The sequence below is a fragment of the Silurus meridionalis genome, chromosome 7 (assembly GCF_014805685.1).
Source record: "Silurus meridionalis isolate SWU-2019-XX chromosome 7, ASM1480568v1, whole genome shotgun sequence".
Taxonomy (NCBI): Eukaryota; Metazoa; Chordata; class Actinopteri; order Siluriformes; family Siluridae; genus Silurus; species Silurus meridionalis.
In genome coordinates, this window is record NC_060890.1 from 18,916,969 (window position 1) to 18,938,665 (window position 21,697).

At 36.0% G+C, this 21,697-nt stretch overlaps 1 protein-coding gene across 9 annotated transcripts in view; it reads right to left on the bottom strand.

The window, feature by feature from the left end:
* Nucleotides 1–21,697, bottom strand: part of jakmip3 (Janus kinase and microtubule interacting protein 3) — a 64,209-nt gene that overhangs the window by 1,351 nt on the left and 41,161 nt on the right. For 3 of the 9 annotated variants that reach the window (XM_046854397.1, XM_046854393.1, XM_046854392.1), the window contains 19 exons: nt 19,660–19,860; nt 16,430–16,549; nt 15,713–15,859; nt 12,851–12,982; nt 12,520–12,555; nt 10,326–10,388; nt 10,019–10,141; nt 9,798–9,926; nt 9,540–9,623; nt 9,086–9,148; nt 7,574–7,672; nt 7,341–7,439; nt 5,916–5,975; nt 5,726–5,791; nt 5,575–5,643; nt 5,034–5,111; nt 4,184–4,390; nt 294–359; nt 61–133 (listed from right to left, as the gene is read on the bottom strand). In XM_046854397.1, coding sequence (XP_046710353.1) covers nt 83–133; nt 294–359; nt 4,184–4,390; nt 5,034–5,111; nt 5,575–5,643; nt 5,726–5,791; nt 5,916–5,975; nt 7,341–7,439; nt 7,574–7,672; nt 9,086–9,148; nt 9,540–9,623; nt 9,798–9,926; nt 10,019–10,141; nt 10,326–10,388; nt 12,520–12,555; nt 12,851–12,982; nt 15,713–15,859; nt 16,430–16,549; nt 19,660–19,860 — 1,893 coding nt within the window. In that variant the 3' untranslated portion in view covers nt 61–82. The remainder of the gene's footprint in view (nt 1–60; nt 134–293; nt 360–4,183; nt 4,391–5,033; nt 5,112–5,574; nt 5,644–5,725; nt 5,792–5,915; nt 5,976–7,340; nt 7,440–7,573; nt 7,673–9,085; nt 9,149–9,539; nt 9,624–9,797; nt 9,927–10,018; nt 10,142–10,325; nt 10,389–12,519; nt 12,556–12,850; nt 12,983–15,712; nt 15,860–16,429; nt 16,550–19,659; nt 19,861–21,697) is intronic. The other 6 variants (XM_046854396.1, XM_046854395.1, XM_046854394.1 and 3 more) reach the window with 6 other exon arrangements.

A 21,697-nucleotide genomic window follows, 5' to 3' on the forward strand; every position in this document is an offset into this window, starting at 1 on the left:
AAATAAATACGTTTTCCAGGGTTTAAATTCCTGCGATGTGTTCGTTCTGTTGGTACTCACCATTTCTGGTCTGTTGGAAGAATTATGACCAAAGAATAAATGCTAAAGAAAAGAACAAAAATAAAAATAAAAACTGAACAAAGAAACAGAAAAAGAGAAAAAAAAAAACAACAGGAAAAAAGAAAGAAATTGGCAAAGTCAGAATTTCAAGACCTGTTTAAAATTGCTAATTTGCACACAAACAAACACATATGCACTATTACACAAACAAGCACACGTACTGTACATCATACCTTTTCTTCCAGTTCCTTGATCTGCCGTTTTTGTCCCTCAATCCATTCTTCCAGCTCTTTTACTCGCTGTGTAGGAATTAAAACACACTGTTACACTGTAGACCTCTTGTAGTTTATTCATGTACTTATAAAATGTTTTTCAACAATTAACATTCCACAATGAATTGCTTCTGGATGGGGATCCAGAATGTAATGAAATCTGGATGTAATAATAATAATAAAAAATAAAAAAAACGCTAAAATAAACAATATAAAATTTACAATTCAGTAAAAAATATATTAAATGTAGTTCATAAGAATTTTTAAGCTTATCAAATCAAATAAAATACAGTGGTATTGCTATTGCAGTTTTTCGACTGAAATTTGCGCCCGCTGAACAACCAAATACCCGCTTATCGACCTTTTTTTACCTCGACCCACGTAGAGCGAGGGAAAGGATCTTCCCAGTCTCGCCTCAGCCTTCGTGGAGAGAGCATCTATTGTAAATTAAACTTCGGTTTGTGAACAATAAAGTGTTATTTAGCAGTCAATATAACAATTAAGTACGTGTATATTGTATATTGCGTGTACATTCGCTCTTCGACCTTTTTGCATTTCGACCGGTTTAAAGGAACGGATTAAGGTCGATAAGCGGGGTACCACTGTATATGGATATTTTTTCAACACTGATAACTTTCAGAAAAAGCAATCAAACGCGGGCAGTCATGTCTGGGTTTTGAGATAAAGTTATTTAAAAGTTATATAATGTGACCAGAATTATTTCGAGTTGCCCAATTTCCCAACCTTATGAAAATTTTGGTCTATTTACCAGTGGTGGATGAAATACACAAAGCATGTACTCGAGTAAAAGTAAAGAGTACAGTAGGTAATATATGACTCCAGTAAAAGTGAAAGTGCTCCCTTTAAACCTTCACCTGAGTAAAAATGCTAAAGTATTTCTCTTCAAATGTGCTTAAGTATCGGAGCGCTATGATTCTTTATGGCTATAATGTCCCTATTATAATTTTTATCATAAGACTCTTATTTAATCAACTTAGTTTGTCAAAGGGCTTTAATGTTACTCTCAGCACACCAATCTATTAATAGAATGATATTCATAAAACACTGATTGATATCTAATAAATGATCATGAACCCAAAACCTTCTATTCAAATACTTCAATGAAATCACGCAATTAAGGCCACAGATTCTGTGGGAAATTAGAGTCAGAAGTTTCTTCCATCATTTACTCCTCTCAAAATGTGCTGCTTGATGTTAAACTGACACTGAACTGTATGTTCATGTTAAGTAGATACCACCAAGTAGAAATGGTGGTTCTAGCTTTAATGATGCCCTGGGTGAATTACGCATGTCTCCCACATTGATTAGTTTCAGCTTTAAAAAGCTCCTCTCTGCTTTCGTTACCGTCACTGAATGAGTAAGACATGTTTTCAGCGTAGTCCACAAATTTGGATACAATTCTGAGAACTCTATTTTATGTATATCACCCTAAATGCATTTATTGCACACCACCGAGTGATACAGATATTACTTTATTATTACAGAAAGGAACAGACAACACAACAAAACCCTGGACTGTTTTTTATATCGTTTCAGATGATGTTTTATGTTCTAAAAAGTTCCTTGAACATGTTCATCATTTACACAAAAAGTTAAACTCAAATAAAACCAAATGTTTGTTTATTTTCTGTTTATTTTTTAATAAAATTCTAAAGAGAAACAAGTGAAACGAATAAAAGCAGAGTATAGTTGAAAATAAAATAACTTTTTAAATTTATTTACATTTTACCTGCGAGCGGTAGCGTGGCAAACTGAAATATTGCAGGTGAGAGTGGGAGAAAATTATTTTTTTTGCAGAAGCAGGTGGGAGCGGGACTGAAAAATTTGTTCCATAGAGGTCTCTACACTGGAGAGTCCCCTTACTGAACTGCAGTGGTGAGCCGTCAGGGCCAGCAAGGCTTTCTCTGTTGGCCTTAACACTATCAGAACCACTGACCTACATTTAGAACCTAAATTCTAATATTTGTTTAAGAAAAATATATTAATTTAATCCCAACAGTCTATTATCTATATTTTGTAGCGTTGCTCTTGGCTGCACTGCTTCCAGTACGTGTATGTGTATGTTAGATTTTTTTGGCCAATCAGATTTCAGCTTCTATGTGCTGCCATGTCAATCTAATCTGCCCAGGGCCTTTACAATCAGTAGCTGGGCGATGTACCTTAGACTATATTAGCAATGGGTCTGTTTCTTTAACCATATTTGCCTCACAGGGCAGCTAGCTGGCCCAGAATAGCATCAGCATTTTTCCGTCCTCTGATTGGTTGGTCAGAGGGAAACTGTTACAGCCAAGTTTGACTGGCAAAACACGTCTGTAATGATCTGCACACTTTAATACATATGAGTGAGACTTTTTTTTTATGCCCACAATGGCTGACACAAAATAAATTTATTTAGTCTCGGACATACTTAAAAAATAAATTTAGAAGAAAAGCTAGATATCGTGAGTAGAGGTCGGCTAACCTCGAAGTTTGTTCACCATTTCCAGACCAGTGATTATGAGCGGTATCACTGGCTTACAGCCTCTGAGGAGTGGTGCAAATTATGAGTCTGCATCTCTGGTGAGTAGGTTGTATTTCATTTACATTTTTATGTTTTTGTCATGTTATTAGATAAATATTGATTCTGAACTGCTCTAGATGATGTAGGTGCACAGTTGCGGTTGTAGTGTAGAGGTTTGGAGCTTGCATTAGTAAAATGGTATTCACCCTCTATATCAGCGAAATGCCTCTCTCTCTGTAATGCAGAGGGTTTTTATATTGCGTTTTTTGTAGTATTTATGGTTTTTATAATTGCAACGTGATAGTGGTGGTATTAAGAGATGGATTAAGTTGGGTAATTCCCCACTAAAGGACACAGGTACAAAATGTACGGCCCGCCACTGCTGAACTGAGTTTAGGACCTGTTCAGTACAATCACAGAAAACCTTTATGACCACCTCAATTAAAGGTAAAAAATCAATAAGTGCTGGTTTAACTACAATCCAACTAGACTAGTTAGGTTGTAATTGTTTTGTTGCTACACACATTATGATAAACTATATAATGTAATGAAAGCTAAAAAGAAATATTGCTGCTCTATGCGTAAAAGCATAGCAGGCAACACAGCATAGCCTAAGTGACCAGTTATATGGTTTGGATTTCCGATGCCTTGCAACAGTGTTTGTAATGGGAAGTGACATCGCTCACAGTCGACAGCTAACAGGGGAACTGCCAATAATAGACAATTTTGCAGAATGTTTTTAAGAATGGAGATTGTCAGTGAAATTGTGGAGGACATTATGATGCTCGTGCAGCAAGTTGATGACACTTTATCGATTAAGGTAAATAGTTTTTATAAATGTATAAGAAATCAAATCTTTCGCAAAAACCTACATAGCTACTGTTATCGCCATGACACGAACATCTCAATCATGCTCTTGCGAAAGGTCAATTTTCTTACACAAGCAATTCCTTTTGAAAACTGTCTGCAATATCCTTCCATTCAGTTAAGTTTTTATCCACTCATAAATTAAAAGGAAGGACTAATTTTGTAGTGTAGTTGAGACTTGTAGTGAAATATCTTACTTTTTTTACTCAAATACACTACAAAATCAGTCCTTCCTTTTAACTGTCCACCACTGCTATTGACATTGTGGAACAAATGATCAACCGCACCACATTCAGCAATGAAAACGAGCAACCATGCACCCATGGCAAGGGGAGTTCTTGAGGGTGATGATGTAACCCAGGACAACTCAATCAGAGAAGGACAAGAAAGACAATCAAATATTAATCCTGTCCACCTCAGCCCTCCTCTCTTTCACCTCAAATGTATTTTCTGCTGTGATTACCTGTTGAGCATGCTGTAGTAACTCCATCCTCTCTCTGAGTATCTGAGAATCCTTCTCTCGTAATTCACTGAGCACCTGCCTCTTCCACTGATCGACAGCTCTCCTCAACGAATCACGTTCCTCCTCAGTCAGTAAGTCAGACACTTTAGCGCCTGCCTCTTCTTGCTGAAGCGCATCAAACAGCATGGCCTCCAGCTCCAGGATCCGCTGATAGAGGACAGAGAGGAGAGACAGGATGGATGTGAAAAAGAGAGAGAAAGAGAGAGAGAAAGTGACGAAGTCGATGAAGAGAAGAAAGAAGAGAGAAAAATATTACAGTGAATAAACAGGGAGACAGGAGAATACAAGAGATTGAGAGACATAAAGAGAGATAGAAATATAGATAACAAAAGAGGAATAGGAAGGGAAGTGAAGAGAAGAGAAATGAAAGGAAGAACAGAGTCATACAAAGATAAAAAAACAAGTAGGAGGGATGAGGGCAAATTAATAGACAAATTAGAGGTGGGTAGAGTTCATACACAGTGAGAGGAAAAACAGTGAGAGAACAGATGTTGATAAATAGTTTAAAGAATGTGTGTGTGTGTGTGTGTGTGTGTGTGTGTGTGTGTGTGTGTGTGTGTGTGTGAGTGAGAGAGAGAGAGAGAGAGAGAGAGAGAGAGAGAGAGAGAGAGAGAGAGAGAGAGAGGTGGGGGTGAGCAGCAATAACCATGCAGCACCAGCAGAGGGCACAAACAGACAAAACTTTTTAAATATTTTTTTTTAGATTAATTACAAATGACTAAGGTATCTATTTTTAACACGTGATGTGATTATCTAATTGTTTACTGGGGTAGACTGCAGTGCTGCTTACCTTATTAGCCTGATCCATTGACTGCTTTCTGTAGTCCAGTTCATCATCTAAATATCCTTTCTGTTTACTGAAAAGCTCCTGTAGATGAGACACGGTACATTTAAACACCAGAAAACAAATCATTTACACTAAAGACCAGCAAATATTATCATATAATATCTGTAAATAATATACAACCTGTTCAGCTCGACACTCTGAAAGAAAGTTTAATTTATAATTCAAAAACAGGTTGAAATTGGAAATTATTGGAATCCTTCAAGTTTATGGTCAAAAATAACCAAAATTATTCAAATAAGATTTTTTTAACATTAATATTTTCATTCTCCAAAATTGTATTGTTGTCTTTGACCATATGGTATAAATATCTGATTGTGTAGACCTCACCTTAAAAGTACAGTGAAAATCAAAACAATTTCAACACAAGAGATATTAATTGTGCATGTTCATGGAAAATGACAATAATTCTTGAATTGAGTGTATAAACAATTTTTTGGATTACATTTATATTTTTGGGGTGCATTTTCCAAGTACATGCACTTACCTTCTCACGTTCGATGTCCTGCATTTTCTGCTGTAATCCTGATTTAGTCAGTTCAATGTGTTCCAGCCACTGAAAGAAAAAAGTCATAGCATAAAACTAAAAAAAGTATAAATGAAAAGAAATATGAACAAACTGAGAATACACACAGTACCTTTTCTGCTAATGTTAATACTGTCCTGGCATGGATGATGGCCACTTGCTCCTCATTGCTCAGATTCTGGATGACAATGAATCAGATATGAAGGTCAATTAGAATAATAAGATCCATTTGTACAACAAACAGCTCGCCGTTTTTCCTAAGCGTCTTTAGACACACACAGTTATGTACGAAATGAACATACACTTACGGCGTTATCCCCCAGAATGTCCAGTTTCTTCATCAGGTCTGTGATGATGATGTCCTGATAAATGGGAGAAAGCATTACAGCTCAGTTCTGAGCAGAATGTCTAAGAACCAGTCAAGTACTGAGTAAAATATATAATACACACCACAGGCATAAAACATTTTGTTAGTTCAGTACAAAAAAAAAGATGACCTCGAGATTAGATTTGTGAGATTAAGCCAATCAACTATTTTCATTCATGGTTCTTACTATAATACAACTGTTTTATAGCTTGTAATATTTACTGAAAGAAAAGCAGATTTTTTTTTGCGTCTTGTTACCTCATGCCCCTTTATATACACGATTTATCAGTTTAACAAAAACAAAAAAAAACTGTTTTCCCATTATTTTTCTTGAAAATTGTCACATAAATAATTTGACCATACCTATGTGTATATCTGTTTCATTATTCCATTACATTCCAGAAAAGAAACATATAGTGATTTGGGTTTCATGCTGTTTTTCTGTGATTTTTTTTCTGGTTTCAGTGGGATTCATTATGCAACGTACAAACATAAATGTAATATCTAGCCTGAAGGATTGGATCAATACGACTTCCTGAAAAAAAGCACTGCTCGACATGTGAGCTAAATGAACTATTGTGTTCTATGTTAATCGATATTATTTCACATATATGCTTTAATCTATTAAACGTTAATAAGAGATCACCGGCTGTAGCAGCCATCGAGAGCTCAGTGACCAGAAGTTCAAATAATAGGATTGAGGATAAGACGTTGAATACAGTAACACTTTCCATAAAGATGTTAATATTTATAAAAACTATGATATAATTTATATCATGGTATACTGCATTTCTCAGTCACTGAACATATTATGTAATAATTATATAATAATTTACTATATAATATAAAGTTATAGCTATAAGTTATATATGTTATATCATAAAACTCAGGACTATTTTGTATACCACATTATGAAACCAGGCTTTTTATAATAGACAAAATAACTTTAGCACAGCAAATATTTGGAAATCATATTAACACTACTTATAGCATCCTGTCAGCAATTTAAAAAATTTATTATACACATTCCTATGAATGGCAATGACTTTTTTTTATTTTATTTTTTATAAATAATTGTATATAGTGGAAAATACCATATGAATCAATAATACATTATGCATGTACTCATATGGTGGATCTTATATACACAGCCTTCATAGACAGTGCTACTGATTAGTCTTTTTACTTAAAAAAAAAAAAATTCTAATGTAAATGTTTTTAGCAAAGAATAAAAAATACTTTCATAGAAAAAAGAAAGAAATGTATATACTTATGTACCTCTATAATAAACACACATATATTTAAAATATTATAAAATATTTTATAAATTGTTCTTAATTCATTATTAAAGGAAACTCACTGTGACGCCCTCAGCCTGAAGGTACACCTGCAGTGGACTTATACCCTCTGAGAAGTTGACGTTCTGGAAGTTTATGGCTGGGGATCTCCTTTCCCTTTCCTACAGAACACAACCAAACTCATAATCAGGGAAGTTCAGCTCACAATTATGATTTTTTTTTTTTGTGGGTTGGGTTTGTGTGATCTGATAAGAAATATCTATAGAACGATTAATCAAAGTTTTGCCAGACTTACTTCAAGTTCAAGAATGCGGAACTCCAGGAGTTCATTTTGGTCTTTTGCGTCCTGGATTTCGTTTTTGAATCGCATCTCTTCTGTCTCCATATGTTTCAGCTGAGGGGGAAATATAGATGTAAGTGTTTTAGAATTCTGCTGAGTCATTGGTTGTGGAAATAAAGTTTGACACATAGACTATAGAGATCATGGCAGTGATTGAGTGGTGAAACTGAACTATTTCTCTAACAGCATCTTCAAGTAAGTATTTTAAACCTGTTTAAAGCCATTGTTTCAGATTGTCTAATCAATGCTATCGAATGTATTTTGTATGTATCATTTAAAGATGATTAGCATGGTGTTATGTCATATTCAAATTAGGCAACTTGAAAAGGTTTCTCAGGCTGGTCTTTTTTTTATATTCAAAGCTCAATCAATCAATTAATTAATTAATTTATATGTTTATTTATTTACATAGCCTCTAGGCTACTGTTTTTTACACTAGCATTTGCCTTTAACAGCCTCCACCCAAAAAAAAAAAAAATTAAATAGATGTGGAAATGTAATACAATTTAAGATGAAAAAGCGAGAAACAATAAAAAAATCAAATACAGTTTGCAAATTATAGGGTGAACAGGATGACTTAAACTGAGAAATACAGGGTACTGCACTCATTTTTGCGCATTGTGCCTTGTTCTATCACTAGCCACTGTTGTTATCATTACTACAGCATTCATTTAAGATTTCAATGAACTGTTTTTTCCCTCCAGTTTGCTTGAACTTTGAATTTAAGAAGCAATTCGCTCCTAGTTTGTTATTTGTAATGACAAATGTATTAACCTATAAACTATTCTTTATTTTAACTAATCTAAAAGAATGTACTGGGGAAATGTAGTCGAAATGTTAACATGAGAAGATTGTTGTCAGTTTGTCAGCCAGACATTACCTTCTTATACGGTAACCTGATCATGAGATTCATTCAATGCAGATGCTATATACAGTGTTTAATTAAATCCCCTGGAGGACAGACCCCTGAACCATTTCACTGGGAAAAGAGTGCTGTTCTCAGCAATTGCAACTTACTCTGTGAAGTTCTTTCTATTATGAAATACTTAAAGACAGGGTTTATTTCAGAAAAAATCCTAATTTCTTCTATCACTTAGGAAAATGTATTATAATATTCATGACAGTGTTTACTTCTGAAAATAAAATAGCACACTCCACGCATCACACTAACAGCTTGTTCTTTAATAGGGCTTCAGTCACAGTGTGTCTTTCTGGCATGAAGAGAGGATGTGATGAGAATCAGTACAAACACATACAGTATATTCCCACATCTTGACACTACTGTGCAGACTGCAATGCAGATGTGAACTAAATTTTGATTCAAGGTGAGCTTTACTGCAATACTACCAGGATAGCTACATACACTATATCTTTATGCATGTTGTGTGTGTGTATATATATATATATATATATATATATATATATATATATATATATATATATATGCACTGGTTTTACATAACACACCTTCTCAACAAGCTCTTGGTTTCTCTGGTATAAGGCCTGCTTCTCTTCGATCCACTTTGTATCCTAAAAGACATAAGAAATGTGTTAGAATGCGAAATCATAGCGATAAAATAACAGTAATAATGGAAGATCTGGAAAAGTTAATGTGATCTGTGGCTGAATCTTTACAAAACGTTTTACAAAGGTTTTCGGGTTTTCCTGCATATATATTACATCTGGTAAATGTACTTATTTTACCACAACAATGAAAATGCATGTTTACTTTGAAACCTTTCTGCTAAAATCCCCCAGTGAACCGTCACTGTGTTAGAAATACTGTATTTCAAGCCAAAAAAATTGAGTGTGGGGGCGAATTTGAAACCAATTCTCTCGGTGGAAAATCTCTCCTTGATTGCAGCTATTGTGGCCATGTAGTTGAAAAGACTGGCACATGTTTGAGGTGCTGCAGAATTACCTGGCCTTGCTGACTTAATACACACTCCAGGTCTGTTATTCTGCTCTTGAAGCGGTTCAGCTCTGCCTGCATCTGCTCTCGTATCTGCACAAGACAAATAGTCATGTCACTGAAGGATGCGCTAAAAATAAAAGCCTAAATTTATTTACTGTAGGCATAAACAGTCTTGCAATAATGCCTAATCAATTTACTCTAGGGTCCAAACAAAAGCAGGATATAAATTCTCTATAAACTATAGCTCACATTGTAGTACTTTACCTTGACTTCCTTTTCAGCATCAAAAGTTCCCCCGACTTGCTCCTGAAGCAGGGCATAGGCACGCTGCAAAGCCTGGTACTCCATCGTCAGCTGACGGAACCTGAGCTCTGTCTCCTCTTTAAGCATTCCCTACAAATGTCATGAGTGCACTCATAAAAAGAATTAAACACAAACACACAGTCACTCTTATCACAAAGAAATGTTTACACATGCACAACCACCTCTTCATCCATTAGATCTTCATCAGGAGTACAGGGTGTTCGGTCTGTATGGTAGGACATGGACGAGCCATCAGAGTCTATAGAGCCTTCTTCATCGTAGCCAAAGAATGTCTCAATCACTGGCTGCAGGAAAGGAAGAAACAACAAGAAGCACAAGAATCTCCTACTAAGGTATATTTCAGAATGTATCCTATTTGATCTAATCTGGCATTCTGTTTAATTCTCTCTTCATAAGCAAGTGTATAGAAATTACTTTCCTGGTTGTTAGCTGCAACGCTTCTAACTCAGGTACACAGTACATACAAACCTTGAGGCTCCTTCTCCTACGTGTTGGTTCCTGCCTCCTATACCTGAGCAGCATATCCCTCTCCTAAAAGATGAGAAAAACAGGAATTACAGCCTAATATCTAACTTTATAGCCTGTGTTTCCATTAAATGTTAATTTCTTGCTAATTGAATATATTTAACTAATAACCTGATTGTATTCTTATTCAGTAAATCATCACTAGATCACTAATAAATAACCTACATAACCTGGTAAAAATTAAACAATCCAATCAAAGCTGATCCAATGCTTCAGAGGACAAGGGATGTGTTGTATTGCTAGATTTATTCAAAAAATATTAAAAAGAGCATTATGTTTTCCTGGCCACACTCAGATACGTTAAGCTAATGTGTATATTTATAAGGCAAATGTTCTTTATGCTTTGAGAAAAGAAAGACAGTGCTTTTTATTAACGCTCCTTCCACAGTGAATTCATTAATGATGATATTTTTGGCTTGAAAATGTAAATGTTGTTTCACATGTAAAAAGAAAAAAATTAATATTGAAATATAGCTTTAGTAACCGCCGTGCCGTCGTGTACTGTGTGAATGTTCCTATGTTGAAGTGCAGATGATCTGATTAAACAAGAAGTCAAGAATTTACAGTCTATTTACTCTCAATCATTTTATTCTTACTGACTATCCACAAAACAGAACAGAGATAAATACAATATAATACAATAAGACTTTATTATAATACATTTGCGCCGGATCTCACAAACCACTTTAGGAGGTTTGAGACATGCATAAGCCAAATGTTAATTCAATTCAATTAAAGCTTTATTTACAGAGCACCTAACAACTACAAGGTAGAACCTAGGTGCTGAACAAAGTGCAAAATGCAATTTGCAAATTAAAGTAATCAAATTAGAGTTAATATAAAAGTAGTAAAATATAGCAACATCATAAGAGTAAATAGTAGGAACCAAAACAGATGAAAATAAAATAAGCATTAAAAAACAACAAATTGATATATACGTTAAAAAGCAGAAGACTAAGCACACCCTCTACTACAAAACTAAGACTTTTGGTGAATAAGTATGTCTTTTTAGCTTTAAAGGTAGAGAATTGCCTTTCAGAGGTAAGATCAGGAGGCAACTTTTACTGATTTTACAGACTTCTTTATATATAAACTACTATTTTATAATAAAAAAAAGGTTTAGTTTGCACTAAACAATAATCCAAGGAACTATTACAATTAATGTTTCTCTACTTAAGTCTGGTTATTAAACATCTGTACTTTATTTGAGGCTTTCTTTTAGCAGCAAATGCAGAATATCTACATTATACAGAATATTCTGGTGAGAGAGTTATGATTGAGATGTTTGGTCATGTGCAGAGAAGGAACATGGGGAATAAGAAGAATAAGGTAGAAGAATGCTGAAGATGGAGGAAAAGAGGGAAGCCTTGAAAAAGGTTTATGGATTTGGTGAGGGAAGACATGCAGGTGGTTGGTTTTAAAGAGGCAGATGTAAAGGACAGAGTGATATGGAGACGGATGATCCACTGTGGCGACCCCTAACGGGAGCAGCCGAAAGACAAAGAAAAAGAAGATACAGTATATTCTAACACTAACACTGTTTTGTTTTTTAGCATGAGAGTTCACCAATAGTGTATTTAACAAACATTAACTAACAGATCTGACAGCCTCATCTCATCTCATGCAGCCAACACTTTGTGTTCAAGACAGTTTGTGTAGTGAGAGCTATCTAGTTTGGATCATCAGAGCTATTACCGTTAACTACAACTATTTTAAAAATTCAGTACAGATAAACACATAAGTATGTGAACACCTGACCATACGTATATGTGCTTTTTGAAGATCTGATTCTTCCCAAAGGGGTTCAGTGGGGCTGAATACCTCTGAACTTTGGCAAACACAATGGATGTTGCTTTGTACACAGGAACATTGTCATTCTGAAGAGTAATATCAATGCTACCATATACAAACACATCATATACAATTGTGTGTCAAACTATAAACACATACAGTTGTGGTGGTCACATACAATTAACCACACAGTTATTTACTTACACATGCCATCGTGCCAAATGTATGTATGTATGTATAATTAAATAATGCATATATATATATATATATATATATATATATATATATATATATATATATATATATATATATATATATATATATAGGTTTTAAAGACAGAACTTACTATTACATTTTTGACATATCCAGCAGTTTCAAGTGCCTGAAAAAAACAACAATTTACAAATGATTGTGACAAGCAACATAAAACATACATCTGATAAAAATCATATCAATCTTTCTTTATCTTTAAAAAGTAATGTAATTGACATGATATCTATTTCCACAACAATGCCCTATTCTAATATAATCCAATAGCTGTTTTTGTTAACCTGCAACATTTCTAGGCTGTCTGAAAGCAAATAACCGCACATACTGTAGTAGTAGTAGTAGTAATAGTTCTTAAGGGTGTTTGTGTGTGGGTGGGAGAAAACAGGAGAAATAACAGCAGGCTATACCTTAGATAAATCGTCAATGATGTTTTGCTGCTCAAGGACCTGAAGCCGTAGGAACTCCATCTCCCTTTCCTCATGGCTCTGGTCCAAATCATTCAAAGAGCTCGGCCTGCGCAGAGTCCCCACCTTCTCCCTCTAAAACACACCATACACTGCAGTAAGCAACTAACACACACCACTCAACATGTACCACTAAACATTAGCATAACATTATCTAATAGTAATGCTTAGCTACTACACTGTTAGCAGCTCAATATAAGTCTTTTAATCATTTAAATTGTTTAATTATAAGAATTGTTAAAGTTCATTGTTAAGCTGCATATCTGTTTAATTGTATATCTCATGACACTCTTAGCTTAGCCCCAGTCAGCTTAATGTTTCATGAACGCATCATATTACAACTGTACAATATGCAATAATTTGTGTTGCTACTAGACTAATGACTTTAGCCAGCTAGTCTTATTTAATGTTTTACAGCTGTAAGACTGTGTTCATAATAGTTTGTTTAATATCCACCTCATAAAAGGAAGATAGCTGTAATAAATTGTATTAATGCTAATTTTAACTCCTAAAATAGCAAGTTTTTTTTCAGTGTTGCTGACAGATCAAACATATACTGTCACATGAGGTAATTAATGTGCTGCTAGTGAAAAGGTCAGGTGGAAGTCTGTATGAATTTCTTCTTGTTCTTTCGGCTTCTCCCATTAGGGGTCGCCACAGCGAATCATCCGTCTTCAAACTACACTGTTCTCTATAACTGCCTCTTTCAAACCAACTACCTGCATGTCTTCCCTCACCACATCCATAAACCTCCTCTTTGTCTTCCTCTTTTCCTCCTCCCTGGTGGCTCCATCCTCAACATTCACCTACCGATATACCCCATGTCCCTCCTTTGCACATGTCCAAACTATCTCAACCGTGCCTCCCTCACCTTGTCCCTAAAAGGTCCTACATGCGCTGTCCCTGTAATAAACTAATTTCTAATCCTGTCCATACTCGTCACTCCCAACGAAAACCTCAACATCTTCAGCTCTGCTACCTCCAGCTCCACCTCCTGTCTTTTACTCAATGCCACTGTCTCTAAACCCTACAACATCGCAGGTCTCAACACAGTCCTATAAACTTTCCCTTTCACTCTTACAGATACCCTTCTATCACAAATCACTCCTGTCACTCTTCTCCACCCACTTCACCCTGCCTGCACTCTTTTCTTCACTTCTCTAACACACTCTCCATTACTTTGCACTGTTGACCCCAGGTACCTGAACTCCTCCACCTTTTCCACCTCTTCTCCCTGCAACCGCACCACTCCACTGCCCTCCCTCTCATTCACACACATGTACTCTGTCTTACTCCTACTGACTTTCATTCCACTTCTCTCCAGCGCATACCTCCACCTCTACAGGCTCAACAACCTGCTTCCTACAATCACCCCAAATCACAATATCAACCGCAAAATATATATAAAATATATAATTCACAGAGACTCCTGTCTGACCTCGTCCGTAAAACTGTCCATCACCACTGCAAACAGAAAAGGGCTCAGAGCTGATCCTTGATGTAGTCCAACCTCCACCTTAAACCAGTCAGTCGTTCCTACTGCACACTTCACTGCTGTCACACTGTCCTCATACATGTCTTACACCACCCTCACATACTTCTCTGACACACCATACAAAATCACAATGCAACTCCTGACCTTCTCTATACTTCTCCATCAACATTCTTAAAGCAAATATTGTATCTGTAGTGCTTTTCCTCGGCATAAAATAATACTGCTGCTCGCAGATGGTCACCTCTTTCCTCAGCCTGGCTTCCACTTCTCTTTCCCATAACTTCATGGTGTGACTGATCAACTTTATTTCCCCGTAGTTACTGCAGGTCTGCACATCTCCCTTATTTTAAAAAAATGGTACCAGCACACTCTTTCTCCATTCCTCAGGCATCCCCTTTCCATCCAAGATCAAGTTAAACGATCTAGTTAAAAACCTCACTGCCACATTTCCACACTTCTACTGGTTTGTCATCTGGTCCAAACGACTTTCCACCCTTTCTATCCTCAGCCTCATTTCCTCCTTACTAATCCTATCCACTTCCTTACTCATCTCCATCATATCAGCTACCCCTCTCCCTTTACCAGTCTCCTTTCCCTACTGTCTCTGTAGACATCTTCCCCCTCTGCTTCTCCTCCTTTGGCCAACAGTACCCTAATTTCCACCGGTACCCTGTTGGCTAACAATACCTGTGGCGGTCATTGGTAACCCGGGCCTCTACCGATCCGGTATGAAATTCTGGTACGTGATTTGCATATTTGAATTGGCACATGTTTTTATGTTGAATGCCCTTCCTAACGCAACCCTCCCCATTTAGCCGGGCTTGGGACCGCCACTAAGAGTGCACTGGCTTGTGCAACCCTAATGGCTGGGTTGAAGTCTGTATGTATTTATGAGTACCAAAACCAAAATACTAACACACATCGTGCATATAAAGGCAGTTCATTCTATTATGATATTAAAGCATTGATAACAGAACATTCATATTGAAAACGACTGATGAGACCTATATTCCGGTAAAAGCCTATTTAGAGTACACGGTAAAATTAGAATATTGGTGGTGTACTGTGGGTAAATATGGGCCTTTAAAGCTGAAACCTAACAACATTAATAGAATTAAGACAGAAGTACAGAGCACAGCAGGGTCTCTGTTGTTGAGCATGAAAACCAGCGACCCTTTTTAGCTGATGTAGACCAACAGACAAAGTGACATATATATATATATATATATATATATATATATATATATATATATATATATATATATATATATATATATATGCTATTAGATGAAGCTGAAAACACAAAGCACCATTTCTATATTCTCCTGCGTGATGAAGCGTAGTTTGTTCTCCATGCGTCTGAACGCGTGAGCCAGCTCTTCGTTCTTATGACTCAGACGCCTGTTCTTATCCAATAGTGGTTTATACTGGCTTTCTGCCTCACGGAGACGCTTCAGCTGTGGATTAAAAAAGATCACGTATGTACATATAAGTTTGCATGTACATGCATAATAATAGCAACCTGCATAAATGGTGTTATATAAATAATGAGCAAAATGTAATGGCAGTTTTTCTAATTATTCAATGGCAGGTTTAATACACTAAACTCCAGTCGTGTCCGAGAAACATGATTATGTATCAGTGTTGTATCTCTGGGAATACATTCCAACTTTTGTCAATTGTATTATCATATTACGCATGCATAGGCATATTTTTATCCTTTTATAGGTTTTAATATTATGGTATGTGGCATTGGCAGATCAGTGTATTTAGGAGACTTGAAGTAAACCCTGGTTTAAAGCTTAAATTCAGAAGATTGTTGTTTTCAATTAAAAGCAGAATGACTTACTTTGATCAACAAAATCTGATGTTCCAGTTATTTATTTGCCAAATGACTTAATATTGACTAGCATGCTCTGACCCATTACATTTTTCTATCTCAGTTAATTTCAAACTGTTTAATATCACATCAGCATGCTCAAAAGCATTTATTTATCTTTTAGGAGAGTAAAGAAGCCGTTACCCACCAACTCGTTACGCTCCTCTGAGAGAAGAGCATTGCGGTCCTCTAGCTTGCGAATGATGGCACTCAGCTCAGCAATTTTTAGCTGGAAACGACGAGCATCCTTTTCATCCAACTGCTGTATCTGAAACACAAACCGACTGCAGAGAACTGGAACTAAACCCTGGAATATCATGTACAGCATAATCCTACATTGACAACCTGCTCTCAGGCTTCAAACATCCCACAGCTGATCAGGAAAGTCTATAGTTTAATATATAAAGTTTAACTATAATTGAATGTTTACAAATGTTTTAAACACTGACACAAAATGTATGATACATCTGAAATACAATGCACTGAAAGGCCACAGAGAGCAAATCCACTAACAGCTGCAGCTGAATAAAATCAGATAAAAATAGACACCACATAAACAAGTAAAAGCAGCCAACTGTACACATTTAATACAGCAAAAAACAAAATAATATTAGGGTGTACGGTAAAGGTGTAAACATGAATGTGTGAATCTTACAGTCTGAAATGTATAAGATGTATGTTTTCTCATCTTATATTCTTATAGCACTACCCAGGTGATATTTCATGCAGTTATCACTTTATGGCAAGTGTGAAATAAGACATCTGTCTTGGGGCTCACCACGAGCTTAGCTTTGAAATACAGTGTACAAGTGCAAGAATGAACAGTAAGAGATATTGTTTTAACAATTTATTAATGAGATTATATTTAAATATAAAATTTTGAAAGATCTCAATTATACAGAATATACACTTTGAGAGGCTCATACCCAGTGCAGGAGACAAACTATTAATAACTTATGTCTATATTATTTACAAAAAAAAAGCATGTGTATGGGGATCATTATTGGGTACAATTAGGGTTTTATGTACAGACAAAAATGCACTGAGCTTCATCAGCCACAAGGAAGCAGCAAATATGCAAATTCAACAGGTTCAACCATACCACATTTTTTTTTTTTGCTTTGATTTGATTTGTTTTGTTTTATTTATGTCTAGATGACAGTTAATCCTAAATGAAAAGATTAATATTGTCTATGATAAGTTAATTGTTCATACATGTATTTTTTATTAATTAATTTTTTTTATTTTCACCCACCGGCCAGCTCTCCTCTATAATACATCAACTACCAACCAGAGCATGTACAGGCTATCACATGTTTCCTCCAAGACACGTGACCCCAGACAACCACAATCTTTTTAAAATGCTGCTCTTGCTGCATCACAGGGCAGCGCAACACAAATATTGAAAAAAGCAATACTCATGCTTTTCTCACATCACAGATTCCAATGATTTGCTACTGTCTCTGTGATTGACACAGAAGAAAAAGTAAATAATCTTTCTGTTCCAGAAAACAGGCCAATACTGATTCTTTGGTTGCGATATGTTTTATTTAATTAGCAGTTAAAATATAAATTAATAATTTTTTCATTTATCTTTACTTATTTAACCAATGAACAATGTTTTCTGTGCTAAAGTTAGCATGGTGCACTGTGTATCAATTGTTTTTCTGCCATAGCATTAAGAACAAGCGTTAAGAAGTCCATTCACATGCTAGGATTATGCAACAAGGGTATTAAAAAGAAATAGTTTAGAAGCTGCATTAAAGGGTTTAAATAAAATATATATTTAGCAAAATAATAAATAAATTAACAAAGAAATACATTAGCCCAGTTTGGCACAGACCAATCTGTCAGGTTAACATTCAGAGCTGAAGCCAGTAATAAAGTAAAGTGTTTACAATGAGTACAGACAGGAATGTATTTGTCAAAATGATTAGTTTTCTTCTGAAGTAAGTTGTGGTGGTGAATGTTGCCTTGGTGCTGAAGTAACACTATCCAATCTGAAGCAACATCATTCCAACATTTTCAAACAAATGCCAAACAATCTACATATTATATATTATGTGTGTGTGTGTGTGTGTGTGTGTGTGTGTGTGTGTGTGTGTGTGTGTGTGTGTGTGTGTGTGTGATTATGCTGTCAGATACTGTTTATGTTTGATTTTTTTCTATGTAACCATTAAATGACGAAAGAAGAATTGATGACATCTTTATGTATATACTGTTACATTTGAGTGGAAAGCTCACATTCCAGGCAATATAGTGCCGGCCTTATATTTTCAAGTGTTTGCAAGAAGAATGTTGGTTTGGTGTGGACTGAGCCTTAATGTACCAATCAGGAATTCAGTAACAAGCTTCATTTCTTTGCCACCAGTAGCTCTGAATAACCATCAATCAATGTGCTTAGTTTCAGCAAACAATCCTTAGGCCCCACAATGAAAAGAAAGGGAATCAGAAAATTCTAATTAGCTATGTTTTTAGTTTCCTATTATTTCATAGAATCACTTGTGTGATCAATGTGGTGCGGCCCGATTCAGTGGGAGCGCATCTGATTTAATATAAAGAGTTTCATTGGTTCACCTGAACCCGTTCGGCAATTTCATTGGTCTAATGTTATGGGGCTCAGTTTTTTTGGCATGAAGTTTGTGAAACCGGGAAAAACCCAGGAAAAATCCATACATTAGCCGCTTTTTTGTTTAAGTCGCGGGGTTCAAAGCGTGGGAAAAAAGTAGCGGCTTATAGTCCGAAAAATACGGTAATATAAATAGGATAAAATTATCCAATTGAATTTACTTTCTTTGGTATCAAATTAAATATAGCCAGGTGATTTCAGGACTTTAGGAGTTACCCAGAAAGCCTTATATGGAAAATCATTCACCATATTTAGGAACATAAAATACAACATATTACATACAGTATATGGACAAAAAGTGTGTGGACTCTGACTGTAAGTTTCATATATGCTTTCTGAATATCTCAGTCAACATTAAGTTCCTATTTGGAGATTAATAAAGTCAGGTGCAGTGATTCTGGAACAGGTTTAGGTCTCCTAATTCAAGTGAAGGATAAACGTAAAATTCTACCACATAAAATACATTCTATAGAATTGTGTGCCTCCAACTTTGTGGTAACAGTTTAAGAAAGAACTACATATACTTCTGTCCATATAGTTTATGTGACATGAAAATTTAGCTGAATATAATAACTTTTTCTTAGACTGAAAATATACATTACACACTTTAACATGTAAATAAAAGCATCATTAAAGAATATCAAGTCACAGAGCTACTTCCTGACTGGAGGCCTTACTGATTTTTTACAGCAGGTAGGTGCAACATTCACCAAGAACTCATTATTAGGTGGGGAGTGAAATTTGCTTACAGGGTTAGCTGTGTTGTCTGCTGTGTCTCCTGCACCGGGTGAAAACGAAACCTCTTTCTTTGGGCTGAGGTCTCTGATCACAGCCAACTGATCGCTTACAGCCTGGTTCTGCTGCTGCAGCTTCCGAGCTTGAGCCGCCTTTACACCCAAGTCTCTCTCCAGACTGAGCACAGTGCGCTCTTTAACCTTAATCTCATCCATCTACAGGACAGAACACAGTATAGTCATGCACACACACACACAGAAGATAACTCCTTCATGTCACACAGATGCTTCTTGGGCTTTGTGTAATTCTGGCCAGAACACTGTGATCTCAGTGTCTCTCTAAACACACACAATTTTCCTCTTAATGTCCTTGTACAACCTTTCATTGGCATACGTTTCCTCGTGGTGACCAACCAAATGTCCCACACACTGTCTGCCCAAGTAATGCGGCCACCATGGCAACACCGACATTGGCCTGTGGTAGGCTCCACCCATTATAATAAGCAGCAACAAGATTGAGCAGTGTGTTGAATTGCAGCACAATTATGATATTCACATATGACAAAGGAAAAACATGCTCAATGATAGCATGACTGCTGTCTATCAAATTAGAAAAGAGGAATTGCAAAAGCAAATGTACATTCCTTTATGAAGTATTTAATGCAGTTGAAATCATTCATTTCGACAAAAGAAAATGATAACAGTAAAACAATAATTGGTCAAAGCATAAAGTGAGAACTTTTAAGAAAAACAAACCAATAATGAAGCTGAAATAATTCTCAGACAAAGGTTTCTGAATCTGTCAGCCCATAGGAAACACATGTTCATCATGGTGCCACATATCATGATATCATGCAGGTGAGGAAAAAAAGCAAATCTACAATAGTAGATACTTTACAATAATATACTTCTCTCTCTCTCTCTCTCTCTCTCTCTCTCTCTCTCTCTCCCTCCTACACACACACCCAGACACACACATGAGCAAGAAAAAATTACTAACACTTACAGTGTCAAAATCTCCAGTATAGAAAATTTAGCTTTCAAAGCATGCAGTCAGACTAGATTTGAGGATGATGAGTGAGTGTGTGAGTGTGTGAGTGTGTGAGTGAGTGAGTGAGTGAGTGTACAGTCCCAAAGACATACATATAGAATATGTACACACAGACACACACACACACAGACACACACACACACACACACACACGCACACACACACACGCACACACACACACAAATTAGAATTGGGTAGATAATGAGATTCAGCAGGCTTGGGGTGCAAGTGCTCAATCATAATCTTAAGATTCTTATCACATGAAATCTTTACTATGATGTTTTACACATTTCAGCTCTAACAAAATTAATTATTCACAGCAGGCCCTTAAGATACAACCCTGGTGTTCAGGGATTAAAAAAAACTTTGGAGCTTGTTAGATCCGACACCTGGTTGTTTCCAATTTATTCGAGGTAAAAAAATAAAGAGTTACAGAATCCTTACACACAGCTCAGTCAAAAGAAATGTTTTTTTAAACAAATGCTAGTTGACTCAAGTCTCAATACCTGAACCACTGCAGTATTCATTTGTTTTTGGGTGTTTTCTTCTCTTGTTTTCATTATTTTCTTCTCATCCTTCTCCATTGAACATTTTTCTTATTAATTAGATTTTTGTCACCATTTTGGTCAGGATTTTATTCCACCTTTATGTCACATTACTACAGTTTAATTACAATAGTATAATATACAATGGTTCTATATGTTGTGTACATGTAGACAATATATATAGCCATTTGTCCTGAAATTTTTTGCATTCTGTTCAGCAGAATCTTCTGTCACAATTCCTTCAAAAGCTATCGTGTTTCAGTAAAAGCCTTGTCCTGGTCAGGGTTGCCAGTGGCTCTGGAGCTTATCTCAGGCAGAGTAAGTGTGAGACAGGAATACAGCCAGGATGAGATGGTCGATTGCATACACACACAGACACACACACATAATGACTTTGCATTGACAGAGTAGGAGAATTATTGAACCTGACTGCCCACACCTGTTAATTGATTAGATT